General features: G+C 37.8%; 1 protein-coding gene across 2 annotated transcripts in view; it reads right to left on the reverse strand.

Annotated features, from left to right (window-relative positions):
* Window positions 1-841: 841 nt before the first annotated feature.
* DBT (dihydrolipoamide branched chain transacylase E2) overlaps window positions 842-22,463 on the reverse strand; it is a gene marked incomplete at both ends in the record, with an annotated part of 43,992 nt that continues 22,370 nt past the window's right edge. For both annotated transcript variants that reach the window (XM_079698382.1, XM_079698381.1), the window contains 7 exons: window positions 842-1,009; window positions 4,304-4,375; window positions 4,514-4,705; window positions 6,407-6,484; window positions 10,734-10,900; window positions 12,147-12,363; window positions 15,216-15,337. In XM_079698382.1, coding sequence (XP_079554508.1) covers window positions 842-1,009; window positions 4,304-4,375; window positions 4,514-4,705; window positions 6,407-6,484; window positions 10,734-10,900; window positions 12,147-12,363; window positions 15,216-15,337 — 1,016 coding nt within the window. The remainder of the gene's footprint in view (window positions 1,010-4,303; window positions 4,376-4,513; window positions 4,706-6,406; window positions 6,485-10,733; window positions 10,901-12,146; window positions 12,364-15,215; window positions 15,338-22,463) is intronic.

The raw sequence follows: 22,463 nt of genomic DNA on the forward strand, positions 1-22,463 counted from the left end.
ATATCTTAAAAGGTAAATACAATTGCACTTATTTTATACAATAATTTGCATTCTTGTGGGGAAATAGAAAATACTTTTGCATATAAATTCCTTTTCCCAACTAAGTATAAATGAAAAGTTTCATTAAGAATTAGTTTAGAGACTTCACTGATGGTCCAGTGGTAAAGAATCTGCCTTACAATGCAGGGGATGTGGGTTCGATCCCTGGTCAGGGAGCTAAAATTCCACATGCCCAGGGCAACTAAGCCTGTGGCGCCACAACCTACAGAGCCCACATGCCCTGGGGCCTGCACGCCACAACTAGAGAGAGAAAACCCACAAGCCACAACTAGAGAGAAGCCCGCACGCCACAATGAAGATCCTGTGCCGCAATGAAAGATCTCGCATGCCTCAACGAATATCCCACATGCCGCAACTCAGACCCAATGCAGCCAAAAATAATAAATAAAATAAATTTTATAAAGTTTATAAAAAAAAAGTTAGTTTAAAATAAAAAAAAGAAAGAAAAAGATAGGGCAAATACTGTATATGGCGGCCTTTCTTTCAGTAATATTCATTTTGTTGCTCCTGCCAGTTTCAATCCATTGACACAAAGACCTCAGCACTATATTAAGAAGGCATACTATGACCTATAAAATGTGACAGCCCAGGAGAACTATTATACCATTATTCCTTTTCAGTAAAAACTCTAACAGAATAGTGATACATATTGTGTCTCAGAACTGTAATCATACGTTACAAATCATTTACAATACAAACTGCAATGAGGAACGTGTGCTGCACAGCTGGGCTCCGCATTTTCTTTCGAAGCTCAGAAAGTTCAAGGATGTCTTATCAATCTTCATTTCAGATCTAGTAGCATAAAAGCTGGGTTTTCTAAGTAGGATTTCCACAAATTGGAGAAGTGTGACATTGTAGCACCATCAATAATTCTGTGATCAGCTGACCAGCTCACATTCATTATCTGGGCCTTATATACTTCCCCTTTCTCGTTAAATCGGGGAAGGGCCTACAAATAAGGAAAAGGACAGAGTCAGCCTTCACTTGCTCAAAGCAAGCTCTAGTAAAAACAACGGTGAAAGATTAGGCAAATCTCCCTCTCTATAATAGAGAAGAAATGGGCATCCCAAATGACTTTTGATAATGCTTACTACTACTCTTCCCATCTTTGTGAGTGTGTGCTTCAAGCTTTCAGAGTTTCTCCAAGGTATTTCCTATCGCCTGTATAATTTCCGTATGTACAGTAAACTTCATTTCAGATTTCAATTATTTAACAGATATTTATTGAGCATCTACCATGTACCAGGTACTCTTCTAGACTCTGGGGATAAAGCAATGAACAAAACAAATAACGATCCTTGCCCTCTTGGAGCTAACATTTTAATGGGGAGAGACAGACGATTAAGATAAATAAGTAAAATATATATAGTGTGTTAGATAGTGAAAAGTGCAAATGAAAAAATAAAGCACTTTGGAATGGAGATAGAGATTATAAGCAGGAGGTGGAAATAGGGGAGAGGTTGCATTTTTTTTTTTAACAGGTGGGCAGGGAAAGCCTCACCAAGAAGGTGTCCTCACTGAAGGCAGTGAGGAAGCAAGCCATATGGACACCTGGAGAAAGACGGGAGGAAGCATGGCTGGAGTGTTGGAGGACCAGCAAAGTTGGCAGGGAGGCTGCAGTGGAGGGGCCGGGGTGAGAGGTGGGAGATGAGGTCATAGAAGGAGCAGGCTGAAGGGGGGCATGTTGCTAAGACAACAGTTATGCTTCCCAGTCTGCCTCTGACTTTTCCAAAAACAGATTTTAAAAAAAGCGAATTCACTGCAGGCTATTTTTTTTTTAAATATATCAAAAGTGAATATATATAAAAAATATATTATCTTTTTATAATGATATAAAAAGATATACAAAATGCAAGATCCCCCTCTTATTGTTAGGTTCAGTAGACATAAAATCACTCTGTCAAAGGGCAACGAAGGTTTCTGAGCCCTACTCTCCCCTTCTGTAGTTCTCCCCTCAGAGCCCGGATACAACAGTCACAGCCTGATGTGGGTCCCAGTCACACTGAGTGGCACCAGTGTAGAGCCATGGTAGGCCACTGCAGCTAGTTTGCCTTTGATTTGGAGTGAGGTGAGAAGCTATTGGAGGTTTCTGAACAGAATGGCCAATCACTGAAAGGAGAAGACTTCAGGAGGAGCAGGTGAGAGGGTGTGGTGGTGAGGGAAGGGGCAGGAAATTGGAGATGCCTAGTTAGACTTCCGAGTAGGAAATAAGAGTTTGGAGTTCAAAGGAGAGGTCTAGTCTGGTCTGGAGATATAAACTTGGGAGCCATCAGCATATAAATGGTATTTAAAGCCGTGAGACTGGATCAGATAAAGAAAAGGGCCAGAACTGAGCCCTGGGGTCTGCCAATGTTTAGAGATCGGGAGATGAGGAGGTACAGGCAAAGGAGACTCAGGGGGAACAGGCACTAGGTAGGGGGGAAGCAGACTAGCGAGGTTTTCTGCAAGTCGCGGCGAAGAAGGTTTTCCAAAGAGGCGGTATTGATCAACTCAAGCGCAGCTAATAGGTCAAGACAGATAAGGACTGAGAATTGAGGAATGTGGAGGTTTTAGTGACTTAAGACTATTTAGTGACAGTTTAAAATTTACAGTGAGAACAAAAGATAGCAAAGGAGAGATGACCCAAAGCGAGAAAGGAATGAAATATTGTCCCTACCCAACAAAGATTAACTACATTAAGTCACCATGCAGATTTATACTTTAAGAACTATGCTTCATAACCTGAAAAAGCCATGAGTAAGATGATTCTGAAAAAATGCATCTCACACAGATAATTGTACACCAATGTTCACAGCAGCATTATTCACAATAGCCAAAAAATGGAAACAACCCAAATACTCATTAGAGATGAACAGATTAACAAAATGTGGTATATATTGTACACAGAGTCTCAGCTTGGGATGATAAAAAAGTTCTGGAGATGGACGGTGGTGATTGTTGCAAACAGTGTGACTGTACCTACTGCTACTGAACCATACACTTTGATTAAAATGGTAAACTTTGTCATGTATAGTTTACCACAATTATATACCTATATGTACAATTCAGAAGAAAACAAACTACTGTCAGGAAAAGGGAAAACAAAACTTTGTTAAATAGGTATGATGGTTTGTTTGTAAGCTGCAAAAAGTCAGAATTCTGTGAGAATCAAATGCTGAATGCTTGTTGGGGGTGGACGAGTGATAGAGAAGTTAATCCCTTAGAGAAACTCCTGATTTGGACAGAACAGTGTCATGCTATGTGTTCTTATTTTTCCTCCCTGTCTCTTCCGTGGGCCAGAGGGGAAAGTAGAGCTAGAAGAGGGAGTAACTTAGCAGCCAAAGTACCAGCTGCTAGAAAGCAAATCAAAGGCTGAATGAAAGTATCTGTGAAGATTTTAGATGCCAACATGAAAGTAATAAACTCATGAAAAGCAAGTCCCAGAGATGTTCCATGTGGAAGCATTATAAATACAGAGAAGAAAGGTTCTTCTGAAAACGTGAAGATCAAAATCAAGGTTAATGTAGTGACAATGACATTTAATAATGGTGGTATTGAAATGGTATCTATGAGCTTATTTCTTTAACTGGGGTGGTTCTCAACCCTGAGTTAATAGGGATGCCCAAGCCCCAGCCCCCTGCCCAAATTCTGGTGCAGTTGGTATGGGGTGAGCTTGGGCACTTTTTTCACACTCTCCAGATGATTCTAATGTGTATCCAGGGTTAAGAATCACTGCAACCCTTATTCTAAGTCAGTCTCCTATAACATGGCCACATGGGTTCTTGTTTAATATGTAAAGTTTAGAGGCTCTGTCCCCAAGGCCAAGAAATCTGCATTTTTAACTGCACTCCCAATGATTCTTGAACAGAGCAAAGTTTAAGAAAAATGCTCTCAATGGTGTTTTACCATTATAAATAATAATTTGGATTGGCTTACTATTATTCTTTGGTATTTTGAAATAAAGATATTTTGATAGACTCAGATTGGCTATATTTGTGATTATTCATAAAGACTCACACCTGTGCCTGGCATAATCCACAATGTTTGATCCATACAGAAACAATCCAGATCACAAGCATTTACTCTACAGAGAGGCAGCCACCGGAGTTGTAGACCTAGTTCTTAGGAAGAAATAATTGGCTTACTAAACCCAATACCGTACTCAAACCTAATAAGTGAGGGGAAAAACCTCAGAAACGGTTACTCTTTGTTTTTCCTACCCCAATTTGCTTAAACTCTTTTTTCAACTATGTAACAAACATACCTTAATTTTTCCCAGGGCCCCAATTGCCACTTCGGGTGGCAATATCACTGGTCTGGTGTAGGTACCGCCAATCTAAAAAACAAACAAAATAGAGTAGAAAAATTAAGCTTCTGAGGAACAAATGGCAAATTAAAGTTTATATTTTTAACTGAGCATATGGTCACAAATCTTAAGTTATGGTTTATGAACTTGAACATTACTATTACTCACTGATCCAATGTTGGAAAGAGTAAATGTCCCTCCTGTAAGGTCAGTGGTGCTGAGCTGACCTGCAGAGCCCAATTTCTGGAGGCGGTTCAATTCAGTGGCGATCTCAATTATGGAGCAGATCTGAATATTTTTCACATTAGGTACAATCAAGCCCTGTTCTGTATCCATTGCTATCCCAATGTTATGAGAAGCCTAAAAACAAACAAACAAACAATTATACAGCAGGCTTTTCATAAGCTAACAGAAAAGAAAGTCTCAACCTTCACTGCCTTATGAACTCAACTATAGAAAACTATTTTCACCATATTGGTGATGATTTAAAAGAAATAATTTTAAAAGATTTTTTTGAAAAAGATAAATTTTGGGGGGTAAGAATATAGGGCAATAGATTATGTCCATCCATTGTTAATGGAACTGTAAGCTGGTATATACTTTGTGGAGAACATTTAACAGTACGTACCAACATTTACAAAAATGTGTGCTAAGGAGATAAATGCAAAAGTATGTAGAGATGAACAGAGATGCTGAGTCAGATTGTTTATAAGATTGAAAAAGTGCAAATGATCAAAATGCTTATCAATAAGTCACTGGCTAAACAAATGATAACAAAGCTATATTTATTGACATGTAATGATGTCTACAACATATTAAATAGAAAAGAAAATAGTTAAAAGAAAAACATTTTAAATTTTAAAAGATATATGATATTATATATATATATATAATATATATAATTCCGTATTTTTTAACTGTGTAAAAATAAAATCCTAGACAGATGTACATCTCAGCATAAACAGTGCGTTATCTTAGGATTATGGGACTGAAGGTAAATATCACAATTTTCCTGTCTGAATTATTTGCAACAAGTATATACTTAATGAGGAAATTGTATTAATAACATGGAAAGATTTTAGATCCAACCCCCCAGAATGTAAAGCTCACTTCCTGGTTGTATATTTCTAATAAGAAATATAAGGGCCGCATCCTCAAAAGAGTTCTCAGCCTTAATGAACTTTCACTCCAAACAGAAGAGTTCACTCAATGAATTCAAACTTTCAGTACTTTGCTCATTTAAATGATTCTTGTTTTATTTTATTTATTTTTAAAATTTTAAAAGATATTTATTTATTTATTTATTTTTGGCTGCACCAGGTCTCTTAATTGTGGCGCACATGGGCTCCACAGCGCTCGGGGCTTAGTTGCCCCGCGGCACATGGGATCTTAGTTCCCCGACCAGGGATAGAACCCACATCCCCTGCATTGGAAGGCGGATTCCTAACCACTGGACCACAAGGGAAGTCCCTTTATTTATTTTTTTAAATGGGTATCAATACACAAGCATGTGATTTTATTCATTTATTTTTTTAAAAAAATATTTATTTATTTATTTGGCTGTGCCAGGTCTTAGTTGCGGGATCTTCGTTGCTGTGTGCGGGATCTTCTTGCAGCATGCGGGATCTAGTTCCCCGACCAGGAATCGAACCCGGGCCCCCTGCACTGGGAGCGTGAAGTCTTAACCACTGGACCACGAGGGAAGTCCCTAAATTATTTTTGTTTTAAAAACTGCAGGAATTCCATTTTGAGAGAGCTCTTCTGTTTGCGGAGAGGGTATGTACGATGGGAAATGTAAACCATTGTCTCACAGCTGTATATTTCCATTATTTTTACCAGAAAACCAAAAGGCGTTAAAAATGGCAATCTGCATATCTGAATAGTATCATTAATTATTAACCAGTAAAACCAACATCAATAGCAACAGATTTATCTTCAGTTTACTGTTTTACCCCATACTTTACTTTCCAGTTTGAAGAAGATCACCACTTGAGGTATAATAGAAGCTTCTTTAACCTACAAGCACATTTGCACTTTTATGTATCACAGCACATAGCCAACCTTATATGTTATGTTCTGGCAGTTTTCATCCACAGAAGCATTAAGGATAGGAAACTGTAGTAATCCCAAGGAAGCAGCCTGTTTAGAGACAGAAATACAATGTTAGCACTTTTAACTTGGAAAGCATAGGGGATGTGAAGCAATAAGATGTAAAGGATGGAAGGAAAGAACTCTTATTTAAGCTGAGTTTAATTGCAAGTCTACATGTACCAGGCATATTACTCCCTATGTTACCTCCCAGCAATGTGGAACTAAGTTACCCTTATCATTTAAGAATAAAAGATAAAGTAGTCAGGGAGCTTGTAAACATCAAGGAGATTTTCAAAGTAACTATGCAGACTGACCAAAGTACCAAAAAAAGGTCTAAATTCTACATGTTTTCCTCACTTACATGTAGAGTCTTAAGGTTTCCATGAGAAGCAAACCTGTAGTTCAAAGAAACACTCTGAATTAAAACACAAAAAGGCAGTAAGCTATTTTCCTGTGTAGAAAGAACAAGTGATAAGGATTTGAGAGGCCAGTGTTCCACCTGGTGTCCTGGGCCAAGTGAAGGGCAGAGCTGGTGCAAACATTTACTTTAGAGCCTGTTTCCCAGAATTGATGGCATTTGTGCCTTCTCCTGCCTTAATCTCTCCCTTTCCTTTTTCCTTTTTTCTCTCACTACCATTTCTCTTCTGTCCATGTTCAGATTTACCTGTCTCCAAAATATTCTTTACAGCTGTTTCTCTGCCCATCCAGGATCTAATCAAAGTTCACACACTGCATTTGGTTGTCATGCCTTATAGCCAGTTTAAAAAATAGGAAAATAGGGAATTCCCTGGCAGTCCAGTGGTTAGGACTCCACGCTTTCACTGCTGTGGACCCGGGTCAATCCCTGGCTGGGGAACTAAGATCCTGCAAGCAGTGCCAAGTGGTACAGCTCAAAAAAAAAAAAAAAGGAAAATAAAAATGCTTAAAATTGTCCCTAAAAAGAATTCCCTCTCCTACTGCCTTCATCTTGTCCAATTAAGAGTTCTTTATGTGCATTGTGTTAAGTGTTATTTTTGTCTGTGGGTCAGTGGTCTTGACAGAAAAAAAGAAATTATATCCTTGAACTAGAGAGTTAAGGAAAGTTTTATTAAGCATTTGATTTGACAACTATAACTTTAATCTTCTTTATATAAAAATCCATAACTAAGGTTAAAGTGTTATACATTAAAAACAGTATTTTGAGAATAATCCAATTTTTTTTTTTTTTCGGTACGCAGGCCTCTCACCGTTGTGGCCTCTCCTGTTGCGGAGCACAGGCTCTGGACGCGCAGGCCCAGCGGCCATGGCTCATGGGCCCAGCCGCTCCGCGGCATGTGGGATCTTCCTGGACCGGGGCACGAACCCGTGTCCCCTGCATCGGCAGGCGCACTCTCAACCACTGCACCACCAGGGAAGCCCCTAATCCAAATTTTGTAAAAGGAAAAACAAGGTGTGTGTCCACAGATAAGAGGTCATTTTTTACCCCCTGTACAATACTTTGTAGTATTTTCCAAATGTTCTAAAATTATACAGACTGGAAAAAAATGTTATTTTAAAACAAAGCATATTAACTTTTATTTTCAAAATAAAGATCAGATATTTCATTCAGACTGGAACAATAAAGAAAAACAATCATGAAATAAATTTAACATATTAAAAAGCTGGACTGTCCTTGCTGCGAAACAGACTTGTCACAGGAAGCAGTAAGAGGAACCCAGTCTGAAACAAGAGGTGGCACTCTCTTCTCCTCCAGGTGAACTTCTCCACCGGGGTCTTCAACTCATTCTGCCCTCATGCTCAGGCATTGTTCTAACAGTGCTTCCCATTCACACATTTTTTTTTTTTTTTTTTGGCGGTACGCGGGCCTCTCACTGTTGTGGCCTCTCCCGTTGCGGAGCACAGGCTCTGGACACGCAGGCCCAGCGGCCATGGCTCACGGGCCTAGCCGCTCCGCGGCATGTGGGATCTTCCCGGACCAGGGCACGAACCCGCGTCCCCTGCATCGGCAGGCAGACTCTCAACCACTGTGCCACCAAGGAAGACCCCCATTCACACATTTTTAACTTTCCATTTTCCAGCTCTTTCCCTCAGCCTACAGACCTGCTCAATTTTTCCTTGAGGGTGTGCAGGAGGGGAGGGAGCAGATGGAACCTTTCTTCAATCTACTCCAACCACCGTAACTGTCACCTGTACCTATGCCCTCTCTGCCTTTCTGCATATTTTTTCAGGTTTCTCCTCTTCCTCAATTTCTTTCATTCCCCAACTAACTGCAACCAAGCTTCTACCTCAACAATACTTTATTCAGTAAATTCTGGCTGAGGCCACACATGACCTCTTCATTACCAATCCAATAGCCTGTTCCCATCCCTTAGCCTATTTAACCTCTGTAATGCATGTAACCATTATCTACTTTCCTCTGAAAACCTTTTTCTTGTCTCTTGGTGTGAGAGGCTGAATCAAAGGCCCCAATCTTTAACGAGCCTCCGTATCCAAGTCCCTTGGTAGTGCTCTTGCAAGCTGATTCTGAGCTTAGTCATGTGACTTGCCTTGGTCAATGCGTTAAAAACAAACTCAATGCAGCACAGCTTGGGGAAAGTGCTAACATTCTGCTTCCTCTCTTCACCTCTGCCAGTACTGAGACCATGTGCAGACTAGCATACTGGGCAGATAGGAGAGACATCCAGAAGAGAAATGAGTCATCCTCACTGAGACCATCCTACACCAGCTGGCCCCTAGCCAATCTACCACCTGTTTATAGACATATAAGTGAGCTCTGCTAAGATCAGCAGACTGGTCCTGCTCACCTGTAGATTCATGAGAAATAATGAATGGTAATTGTTTCAAACCATGAAATTTGGGGGTGGTTTGTTATACAGCAATGGATACACTTGGCTATTAAGTGACTCTTTTCTGATCCTCCTATTGTCAAACCACTGACCCCGCTCAGCCTCTTCCATTGCCTTTGCCAACTCAATTCCTACCTACCCCTTAAACACTGATGTAAAACCCTTAGCCTTCTTTTCTTCTCTTTCACACATAATTTGGGTGATCTCATCCACGTGTTTCAATTGCTGTGTCTCTACAGATGACCCTCTATAGCTGTAATATAGTCCAGATCTCTCATTCACTGGCACCTACTACATCTCATGTTTATAGACCATCTCTTTCCTTGTGAGGGTAGTTGTTAAAAAGATGGACATATAGGAGAACAGCTTCTGCCTTACAAGTCTCAGCATCAGTGAAGAGACAACTGAGTATAAACACTTTCAAAACATTGAGATAAACTGCAATGAGAAACAAAAGGCCATTTAAGTCAAACTGTGACAGTCACTGGCTTCTGTAGGAGGAACCGGCTTCTGTATTCTGTTCCATACTGGAGCAAAATTTGGTGTTTAGGATGCACATGTATTTGATCAAGTGAGGAGGCGGCATTTCAGGTCAAGTTGTGTATTCCAGCAACTGTGTGTAGCTTAATCTGACTATAGCGGAGAGAGTGACTGTGAGAGAGAAGACTGGAGAGGTGGGCGGCAGAGACGCGTAGAAATACTTTTTTACGCCACGTTAACGCATTTAGAAACTATCCTGAAGGCAATCCAGAAGGGGAACCATTGAAAAGAACCACGGAAAGGGCTGGTAGGAAGCCACACTGGATTTAGAGACAACAGTATGCATTTTCGAGAAAAATGGACCAGAACTGAAAACTTAACTTCTCCACTTGTTAGATATAAATTCTTGACAAGTTTCTCAACTTCTCTGAGTGCCAATTTCCTTAAATGGAAAATGGGGATAGCAATATTTACATGTTAGCATTATTCTGATCATTAAAAGAGGTAATGTATACAGCACACTTGGTACGGGGTCAGGCATATGGCGGCTGCTTTCTAAATGGTGGTTAGCCGGCTGCTCAAGGTCAGCTGACGGCCTTATTCTTTTTGATACTGGCACCAAGGCCTAGTACTAGAAATGATTCCCAGAAGCCTCAATATAAGTTTGTTGAAAAGTGAAAGATCAATACCAAGCCTCACTTTTCTTCAAATCAGGACTTTGCTGCAGTGATCCTTTCAGAATTAAAGGCTTTACCTATATGGCAGGACAATCCTCACCTAGCTCAAAGAGATAAGTAGATAAAAATCTGACACAGAAATTCCAATTTTATAAACTTCCATGAAACAAAGAGAGTGTATTTGTACATTTTTCTAACTATGTGATATTGTGAGAAATATATTTTTATTCAAACCCATAGTTAACACATTGCATATTCGCAAAACAAAATTTAAATGTCTTACTCAAGCCTTGTTTGAAATGACTAAAATCTTACCTTTAAGAAGAAGGGCATGAAGGAGAGTTTAATTCCACGAGCAAAAGCAATGGGTTTTAATTCTTCTCGTAGCTTAACCAGTTCAGTAAGGTCAACCTCATCACAATACCCAAAATGAGGTATCTTCAGGGCTGCAGACATGGTCTTGACCATTGCTCTGTGAAAGCCTGGAAAACATTAAATATACAGATATATACGTATATATACATATATGCATATATATATGTACTTTATAAAAATTCTTAAATCCTTTAATCCCTTTAAAAACTAAAATAGGGCTTCCCTGGTGGCGCAGTGGTTGAGAGTCCGCCTGCCGATGCAGGAGATGCGGGTTTGTGCCCCAGTCCGGGAGGATCCCACATGCCGTGGAGCGGCTGGGCCCGTGAGCCATGGCCGCTAGACCTGCGCGTCCGGAGCCTTGCTCCGCAATGGGAGACGCCACAGCAGTGAGAGGCCCGCGTACCACACACACAAAAAAAACTAAAATTGAAGGTTCTCTAATGTCACTTACTCTTAATTAAACTCTTCCTCTTGGAGCTATCATCTTCATTACATAACTTGAAAGCCAGTAATTTCCATGCTGAAGCATTCACTGTAGCACAACACCCAGTGTCAATTGTAATTATATAACAGGTAACTGCTTTCAACACTGTGGTATATAAAAAATTCACAAGGTGGCTTCCCTGGTGGCGCAGTGGTTAAGAATCCGCCTGCCAGGGCCTCCCTGGTGGCGCAGTGGTTGAGAGTCCGCCTGCCAATGCAGGGGACACGGGTTCGAGCTCTGGTCCGGGAAGATACCACATGCCGCAGAGCAACTAAACCTGTGTGCCACAACTACTGAGCCTGTGCTCTAGAGCCTGAGAGCCACAACTACTGAGCCCGTGCGCCACAGCTACTGAAGCCTGTGCACCTAGAGTCTGTGCTCCGCAACAAGAGAAGCCACTGCAATGAAAAGCCCTTGCACCGCAACGAAGAACAGCCTCTGCTCGCCGCAACTAGAGAAAGCCCAAGCACAGCAACGAAGACCCAATGCAGCCAAACAAAAAAAATAATAATGCCAAAATGATAATAATAATAATAATAAATTCAAAAGGATGCAAGCCATGTATTTACACAATGGCTTCTTGCAAAGCCAGTCTTCTGGAAGTTAATCATCCTAAGAGTTTGTAAATAACAAGTCAGAAGTAGTTGTTTTGAAAGCTAACAAAAAATAATATTTAAAATATACCGAGCAAGTCTTCAAACAGAAAAAATATCTGTACACAAATTTATACTCTAAGAAACCTGCTAACATATTACTCTTCAAAAATTATCAGTATATATTAAAGCTTTTCCTAGAAAAACTGTAATTTCATCATGTTGAAGTAGCTTTCCCCCAAATACTCTATTACCTTACATTACTATTATTATTACCTTTTATGGGTTCTGTTCTGTCTTTGCCTGTGAATACTGGAGGTTTTGATATTGGTATAGGAATAGTTCTCTCTTTTGGTTTTGGTGGAGGTGGCATAATTTCAGCTTTTGGTGAAGGAGGTAGTATAGCTCCTGTTTGCTTTTCCAGATAGCTGAGAATATCTTCTTTAAGTATTCTGCCATCTTTTCCGGAGCCAACAACTTCACTTAGCTTAATCTAAAAAATGACACATTTTAATGCTAAAAATAAAACTACCTAAAAATAAATAAACCCATCATTGAGGTCTCTAAGTGAAATTAAGTGAACTGAAGGTAAAAAAGTATCTCTGCCCAATAAATTAGTATAAGGAAATAACATTTAAATTATATTAATAGAACACTACAAACTATAAATAACAATTTCATCTTCTCAGTAGAATGCTATAAATTATAGCTACTCTTCATAAGTGATCATTTGTTACTTTTGTACTTACTGTTCAGTTGCCCATGCGGTAACAATGTAATATCTACATTGTATATAGCTATTTATGAAAACATATTTTTAAACAGTCAACTATTTCTAAATTTCTTGCATAATTCTTATTTGATTTTTTTCTATTCTTGGAGACTACATAAGAAGACCTGAAAGTTTAAACAAGAGTTAATAAACACTGTAACAAATGTAGACCACTGTTTCTGACCTTGGCTACCAGTAAACACATAATGGTTAAAATAATCATCCTATAAAAGCTCTCTTGAATTAGTTTTTTTCTGATGGCTGTTTTAGAAAGATCAGTACAAAACACTGAAATTAACTTTATTGAGGCATACTTGGGATGTGAGGTCCTTGGTCCAAGTTAAGGGTCAAATAGTTAAGTTTTATTATTGCTTTCCACAGAATAAACAATAGATGATACAATTCCACTTTCTACTGGGCACTCATGATACTTTTTGGAAACATTTGTGATCTGGCTTTATTTAACCACTTCCTATGTTTGGTAATAGAGATAAAATATTTCACTAAGTTGAACTGTATTTAAATAAAAAGACACATTAGCTTGGATGATATCCTCACGCATAGTGTATATTAGTTAAACTCTCAAGGTTAAGTCCTATTTCATTTGTATTAATGCTTCTCTAAGAATGACCACAAAAGAGTAAAGGACTTTATCACATCAAACATTTAGTTTATAACAAATGAACTCTAAGAATTTAAACATAATTTTTAGGTAATTACAAACAACTGTAAGTGCCACTGGTTTTTAATTTTAGACAAACTCAATAATTAATATACAAACTACAAAAAAAAGGGGGGGAAAGGTGATTTTATAATAATAAATCTGTTATTTAATTTCTAGTAATTATACAAATGCTCCAATTATACACATCTTTAGGAAAAGGAAAGCCACATCATATATTTCTACAGGTAGTCCTTCTGTATAATTTTTTTAAAAATGGTAAAATGTTTATAGCTTTCAAAGCAATATATAAGATCGTTATTTCATCTGCTGCCCTTAACAGTGTAGTGTTCCATATTACTATTTCTATTTCTCTGTTATGCTAAATCGTCTTCATGTTTGAACACATTCAATAGCTAATAAATTTTCATCAAGGGTTTATAACATAATTTTCCTAAGCATTTCCCTGATTTTGAACACATGTGTGCCTTCTAATTTTTGGTTATATAAAACACTTTAATATATCCTAGATTATCTCCTTGGGATAGTTCCCCAATGGTAGGATAACTAGCTGAAGGAGAATGAACATTTTAATGACTCTTATTACCTATTCCCAAAATGTAAACTTTTAACCCTCCAACTGTAATTTAACTACTTCTGTCTAAAACAGACAAACAAACAAAAGCCTGCATTGTGAGGCATAGTGGAAAGAACTCAGGCTCTGGAACCACACAGATTTGTGCTCAAATCCCCAGTTCAGCTACTTACTTGATTTTAGCCAACTTAATCAACTTCTCTACCTTTTCTCATCTGCAAAAAGGGGATAATCCAAACCAGTCTGCAAGGTTACCATGAGGATTAGCGATAATGTATGTATAGTGTCTGGCTCAGAAGTGCTCAAATAATGGAGGCATCAATTGTTGAGACCCTATTAATGATGAAGAGCACTGGTTTTAGAGTCACAGAGACTCACTTTAGAACCCTGGTTCCACCGCTGGGTTAGCTGTGTGACCTTGGACCAGTTATTTGACCTCTCTAAGTCTTAGAAGGGCCCTTTGTCTCAGAGTTGTGAAGATTAAATGAGATAACATGTTGGGCTTCCCTGGTGGTGCAGTGGTTGAGAGTCCGCCTGCCGATGCAGGGGACACGGGTTCGTGCCCTGGTTCGGGAAGATCCCACATGCCGCGGAGCGGCTGGGCCCGTGAGCCATGGCCGCTGAGCCTGCGCATCCGGAGCCTGTGCTCCGCAACGGGAGAGGCCACAGCAGTGAGAAGCCCGCGTACCAAAAAAAAAAAAAAAAAAAAAAAAAAATGAGATAACATGTAAATTATTAGCACAATGCCTAGGAGCCATCTAACTCTGGAGGTTAAGCAGCAATGACTGTCAGGTAAGAGGGAAAACAGAAGGCCAGGCTCCTTGACTCAAGTCAGTAGAGCTCTATGGTTTTCCCTACCTCCCTGGGATCAGGCAGATCCTTGGGACCACACCCTTGCCTGGCCCATTTCCCATCCCTTCCCTATACTGCTTCCTTCATTCCTAGTAAAGATGATCACTGTCTCAATCAATCAATCATGTGTTCCCAAACCCCTGTCTCGAGCTATGCTTGTAGGGGACCTGATCTAAGACACTAGTATTTACAAGTGCTCAATAAATGGTAGCCCTGACTGTTATTAGGCTCTCAGGAAGAATAATAAATCCATACTTCTCAATTAACATGAATAATAAGTTCACAATTTTCTTTTCATCGCTCGTGAGGACTTTTATGCAACTATCACTTTTTAGTAACCGACATTTTCATGTTTCCTTTAATCCCAACTTGAGCCATCTCATCATGGGATAGCTGGGTAATTCTTCATAGATACACATGTATACCTTCTGTGTGATCTCACACTTAAATATTAAGAAAACTTACATTGTTTTCCATTGCAAGGCGACGAACTGCAGGAGTTGCCAGTGTTTTTTGGCCCTTTATCTCTTGGTGTGTGTGTTCATCATGGGACACAGCAGGAGTTTCAACAACATCTTCTTCTGAATCTGGTAACAGGATAAAATTTTACTCTTTAGTAGAAAATATTGAAACAACAAAAACAACAAGCTTAGTGTCTTATATAAATAAATTCAACTTAAAGTATACAGTCAAAAAGCATAATAGATGAGCTACTTTAGAATGGGAAAACACAGCTGCAAAATGGAAAAACATACAAGGGTACTAGAGTGAGTGAGAGGGGTGTACAGGTACCAGGTACTGTTTAATGATTATTATTGCCTGCTGTTTACTTCATTTCTGTTAAAATTACGTAGCAGCTACAGGTTAAAGAATGCAAGTTTCTTTCATAAATTTTAAAACACATTGTATTGTAAACATTTTCCTAATAAATTTCTCATATACATATGAAATGAGAATCAAATGTGAGGTAAATTACATGAATCATGTAAAATCTGTGACAATCTTAAATGCTTTCCTAAGATAATATAGCATTTAAATATTTTCTTTCCTTTGAATATGGCTTAAGGAATGCTGTGGAAAGTTTTATTTTCATGGCTAATACTAATTTGGTTGTTTTATTCTCTAATTGGAGAGTAGTGATATAAGAAAAACTATCTTGGGCTATTAGCATGTATTTTTGCAACCAAAAAGAAAAAGGTTTTATGAGCATTTAATTGTCAGAGTTGGATGCTAGGAAATCAGTGCTATAGTACATCAGAATCTCTGTGGGAATAAGTAAACTAGAGCCAACCTCTGAAAATCAGCAGAAAACTGAGTTAGCATTGACATTCAATTCTAAGCAAATAAAAGTTTTCCACTGCTGGAAAACTATGGAAAGACATTCTATTCATTCATTCCTCCTCACTAGTCTATGAATTGGTCTGGTGGAGCTCTCAAAGTTCCCCTACGGTTAAGGAAGAGAAAAAACAAACACTTTGTATTGAACATGAAGAGTAGTAGAATATTCCACCCCAAAATGTGATTGTAGGAGTTCAGGACATACCACCCCAAAATATGCCACTTTGGTGTACTGATTATTTTCAAGAGCTGTAGGCACTTGAAAAACAACAAATGCTGGGAGAGGCTTACTCTGAACTCTCTTCATGTACCTAAAGACATCCAAAAGGAACTCAACTGTCAGAAACTCCCTCCCTAGGAGGGAAGACTTCCCAACCAGGGAAGACTGACTCATCACAGGAGAAGAGACTAGAAATCAGCAACACACCCATATAAACTTTTGTCACAAACTATCATACCTCCCATATATTCTTCTAAGAGCCAATTCATCCTTCCTAAAAATCATTTATTCTCCCTAAGAGGCCTACATCCCTCCTCCCCTTTCCCTAGTAAGAAGGTATTTAAACTTGAATCCTAAAGCCACCTCTCTGAGTTATTCATTTTTTCTGGGTACCTCCCAGGTATACATGAGGTCTACATGTAAATAAATTTGTTTTTCTCTTGTTCATCTGTCTTTTATTACAGGGGTCTCAGCTAAGAACTCAGAAGGTACAGGGAAAATTATTCTTCCTTCCCACAATCACCTAGTATATATATTGTATACTGCACTACATATGTAATATTTTAATCTTCACTCCAGTGTGTAAGATAGGTGTTATTAACCCCATTTTACAGATTTTTAAAAATGAGACTTGAGATGAAGAGATTGGCCCAAGGTCACACACCTAATAAACTGTGAAGAGCTGGGATTCAATCCTAGGGCTGACTCAGTTTGTGCTGTTTCCTTTAGTTCATGGCCCTAGTAGATTTTCTTTCTGGCCAAATAAGCTGGAATACAACTTCTACAGCTCAAGGCGTAATTTTATTGCACTTTGAGAAGCCCTGTGTATTGTCCACATCTGTTGAAGTTACTGGAGAAACTAGTAAGAAAGATTAGCATTAGGAACTCAGATCCAAAGAAAAATCAAGGGGGTTCAGTTGTAGGAATCCCAAATACTAACTTGAAAAATGCATATTTGCTACAGTTTGAGAAATGCATAAATGCCCAGACATATCATATACAAATTATTATATAACAGTTCCAAAATATCATGTTATTTATTGCTACTCACCTTTCTGGAAAACATTCTATATATCACCAAGCAGTACTGCCTTTTGGAATAACTTCAGTGTAAGTATTAAGTAATAAAACAAAGATTTGCAAGAAGTCACTCATATTATATATGAGTTGTAGTTGTCATGTAGTTGTGGGAAGAAAGCTCTCTTAATACTAAAATACTACCTTGCTAAGGACACTGGAAAGCCAGGGATGATTTAACAGAGAATATCTACCAGAAAACCATTTCCATGATCCAAGGGTTTCTAGTCTTTTTGTTACCCTGATCATAGAACTGATCTTAAAAGTGACCCAGTAGAGAAGAAGTAAATCATAAGGATATGGAGGGAATGTCATTCTCTAAATGGATGAGTGTTTGTGGCATGATGCCAAGATAAACGGAGTGATCAACATCAAATCACAATTTCGCACAGATACAAAAGGATATTTGGTTCAGAACCTAACAACTAGGAAGAAGATCTAGGAAGATGACCAGATCTTTTAGGCAGGAGAGAAAAGAACAGTTTCTAAATTCAACTTAGAGAGCTAGCGGCCACAATAACTTCTATTAGCATTTGATTCAATAACCTTAGCCCTGATAGAGATTGCACATTATAAAAACAGTTACAGTTTTGGAGAAAGTTGCTGCTGGTTCAGTTTTGCTGATGGAACAATCTGTTCCTGTTATGGTGCCCCGTTACCTCGATGAAATAGAGATTGCAAGCTGTACAACTGGGAAACCAGCAAAGTCAAGCTGTCCTGGCTATTCTGGTTTAGCCTTTGAACTGTCAGCTTAGCTATAAACTGCGACATGTTTAACACAGGGGGAGGCCCATATTGCTACCCCCAAAATGTGGAATGCTTATTACTTTTTCCAGATTTAATTAAACATATGATTGTTCTATGCAATATGAAGAAAGTGTGGACAGTAAATCAGAGGATGACTAAAATAAAACCATGGTGATGTAAAACCAGAGTTTGTGTAACAGAGTGGGACCTGGCAGTAACTCCTGTCGTTTTTCAACTTTTTGAAGAGTAAGTCCTAACATTTGACTCCTTCCTACTGTACTTCACATAGATGACCAAGATGATGAAGAAATTATTAATGGTAAATTCTAGTTTGTACTTTCCCCTGAAGCTATTGGACATAATTGTTTTCATATCATGAGCTTATAAACAGGAACCTAGTATTTTATGATTGTAACCAATCAGACTTTGAAAAGCAGGAAGTTTTTTATTGTAAGTTAGAAAAAATATTCTTCTCAGGATTGTTTTTGGACATGTATATGGTAAAAATACAACTTAAAGTGTTTTAATATAAATGTTAAGTATTTGGCACAATATTTTGAGGAGCTTAGTTAAACGTAAAGGACTTCTGTGACTTTTCACATTAAAATGTCAAATTCTTTTCAAATGAGGCTTTGGGGAAAATGATCTTGATCATACTGGCTTTGGTTATAATTCCATTCATTCAATGTACTTTATTCTTTGCCTTTTAAAATAACTAATTTTCGGGATTCCCTGGTGGCGCAGTGGTTGAGAGTCCGCCTGCCGATGCAGGGGACACGGGTTCGTGCCCCAGTCTGGGAAGATCCCACGTGCCGCGGAGTGGCTGGGCCCGTGAGCCATGGCCGCTGAGCCTGCGCGTCCGGAGCCTGTGCTCCACAACGCGAGAGGCCACAACAGTGAGGGGCCCGCGTATGGCAAAAAAAAAAACGAATTTTGATTCTGAGAAAATTGAGAATTCCAGTGTGACAAAGGCAATTTTTCTTTTACGCAAAAATGAAGTCTTAGTAATTTTCAACTTAGTTTTGTATTCCAGGTATGAGGTTGCCTTAAAAAATCTTTTGAAACTTGTTTAAAAAATAAAAAAATAAAAATAAAATACTACCTTGTTAAATAGCACTTGAAGTAAGTTTCTAAGTTTTTTTATCTGATTATACTTATATAAAGTATACTTTATATACTTATTTTCTCCTTTGATATTCACAATAATGCTACAAGAATGCAGGGCACATTCTTGATTTTACCAATGTAGAAACAGACTCTAAGGGGGATGGAGTTAAGACTAAGCTAAAATTTCATGACTCTCCCCAGCTGATGTGATTTTCACTGTTCTTGCACTATACTCTAATATGTGGGATTTTGTTCCTTCAGTAGTGGATTTAGATACAGTTTTTAAAACCTTAATTAAATTTTAAGAAAGAACAGAAGAACTCTGGTAAATAAGTTTTTATCATGAAGACTGTCAATTTAGTGTTGCTAGAATTCATCATGTGAAGAAAATTTATAATAAAACTATATTATTTCAGATTAAATAAAAGAGTAATTTGAATTAGTAAAAATATTAAAACTGTGTGATTGCAATGGGAAATACTTTTTGAAATACCAAAGCACTCAAAGGTTTTTGAAAGAGTTGTTTTTGTAAGAAGCTTTAAACTTTTCCTCCCTGAAAAACTTTCTTAGGAAGACCTTTCTTCATAGCACAAATCTAAACCTTAGTTTAGTTTCTGCTCAAATGATCATAAATTGAGAATTAATGACATCTAAACCAATGAGATTGCACAGCATTTTCTTTCTCACTTCAAATTACTGAAACAACTAATTCAATCAATTCAGTCTACAATTAGCTATACAAAATAAGGTTTTAGTTACCATTTACTGAGCACTTATCATGCCCAGGCATTGTACTATGCAATTTATGTTATTGAGTGTAATTTAATTAAATGACATGCTATGTTGTTCAAATGGTTTTATGTCAAAGAGCTTTTCTTTGACTCTAAAACACTGCATTATCCTGGCAAACATTTAATACTATAAACTCTATAGGATGCCTAACTTGTGTTGTTACAGCAGAATGTACACATATGTACATTGTTAGAAATTTAGTCCCAGTGTTCTAGATGAAGAATGGAGCTGACACCCCGTCTCTGAATACAATTTTCAGTGTAACGAAGTGGTTAGGAACATGCGTTTTAGAATTAAACAGAGCTGGGGTCAAATCATAGCTCTACCAATTACTAGCTGTGTGGCCATGGGCAACTTATTAAACCTCTGTGGGTCTCAACGTTGCATGTGTCAAATGTGGATAATAATCTATATGATTTAAAGAGGTAACGTATATATAGCATTAGCACAGAGAAAGCATTCAATCGATGGTAGGTGTTCATGTTAAAGGGTAAGTGCAATATAACAGCAGAATATAAAAGTATTCTGCTATATCTTATGTCCCTTCCTCTCTTCCTTTAATACTTCCCCATGGTGGCAAGACTCCTCAATTAGAGCTAATTAGGTATAGTAACTCTCCACTTGTCTGGTGGTCAAGCATTCTGGCAACTTAATGTTGTACACAGCTGTAGGTGCAGAACACCTAAAACCGTGCCACGCAGCCTCAGCATTAAAACCATACACTTGCTCCAGAGAAAAGTCATTTAGACTCTCAATCACATCCTATTTTCTCTTCTTAGCACATATTTCTTAACAACTTGGTTATCTTTATTGCCAGAAAGTTAGGAAGGAGAGTGATGGCCTGGCACAATGACAAGGCTAAGAGGTAGGCTGAAAAAACAAAAATCAGAGGCAGAATTGTGTTTTTCCCATAATAATGAATGTTCATTAACATGCCTTTGCATAATCAAAAAAGATTTTAGGTTATACCCAATATCCTCACTTTAAGAAGGCATAAAATATGTAGGTTTAAATAAATAAATAAAACTACTACTGATTCCCATTAAATGGTTTAGAAAAGTTTGGGTTCAAAAAGCTTCACTTGTTTAGAAAAGTGAGGAGTCATCCTACTTTTTAAAATAGAGGTTAGAGAAAGCCAGGTTAGCTGTAAAGAGAACTCATGGCAATATTCTTAAAACTGAGTTCACAGCAGACAACATACTGAGACATGGATCAGCTTTGACATAATCTTGATAATATTAATTAACTAAATTTCAATTTGTATTTTTTTTTAAACAGCATAAATGAGTCTAGTAAGCTCTTTTCAAGTATAGTCTACCTACACTCAGAGCACTCAGAGATAGGAGTTGGAGGTCACAAATATATTTTCCCTCATCAGAATTATCATGACACTCCAGTCTTGAAAAGCAGGCTGTAACACCATGTTACAAAGAGAGTACCATAGAATATTATTTAAACAAGCATTAAAAGACAGGATTTAATTTCCATTACTGCTATTAAGACGTCTACTCTTGATCCCTTACACTCTTGATGGTTCTATGCTACAATTATTTCCCACCTGTAAAATGGACATAATGTGTCTTATACTTCTAAAAGACTTTTCTTTAGGTAACTTTCTATTTATAGTATAATTGGTTTTCCTGGCACTAAAACAAGGAACAATATAGACAAATTCAGTATTACTACAAATTCTTGTGTAAGACAAGGTACACAAAATAATTAGAAAGTTTTCCTGTTTCCAGAATTTTAAAAGAGGCACATATAAATTTCTTAGTAAATTGAACCTACTATTCTATAGGCTTGCTTATTTATTTTATGCTTCATAGTCATTCTTACAGTAAAAAACAATAAAAATTACAAGAAAACATAAATATAAAAGCAAAAAGGTACACACACAAAATAAAACTAGCATGCAAGGCAATTATTCAGAATACACTTTGAATTGCAAATGAAATAGAATAGCTAACAATGATCAGTTCTCTATGAGGAAAATTATCAGATAATTTTTACTCTGAACATAACCTATCCAATCCCATTAAGTTTTTACAGACATATAATAAACTGCATACATAAAATATAAAATTGCATAAGTCTTGAAATATGTATATACCCATAACTATCACGAAAATCAAGATAATGGACATATCACCCCCCAAAGTTTCCTTATACTCCTTGGTAATTCCTCCCTCCTAACCTTCTGCCTCCTTCCTACCCTATCAGCAGGCAACCACTAATGGCTTTGTTATCAAAATATATTAGTTTGCATTTCTAAAACTTTATGTACATAGAATCATACAGCATGTTCTCTTTTATGGCTGGCTTCTCTGACTCAGCATAATTTTTCAAGATTCATCCATGTCATACAGGAAATTAATTTTTGTAAAAAATTATCTAGAAAAAATATACCCCCTCCTGAAAAAGTTCTGTGATTT

The sequence above is a fragment of the Hyperoodon ampullatus genome (genome assembly GCF_949752795.1).
Source record: "Hyperoodon ampullatus genome assembly, chromosome: 2".
Taxonomy (NCBI): domain Eukaryota; kingdom Metazoa; phylum Chordata; class Mammalia; order Artiodactyla; family Ziphiidae; genus Hyperoodon; species Hyperoodon ampullatus.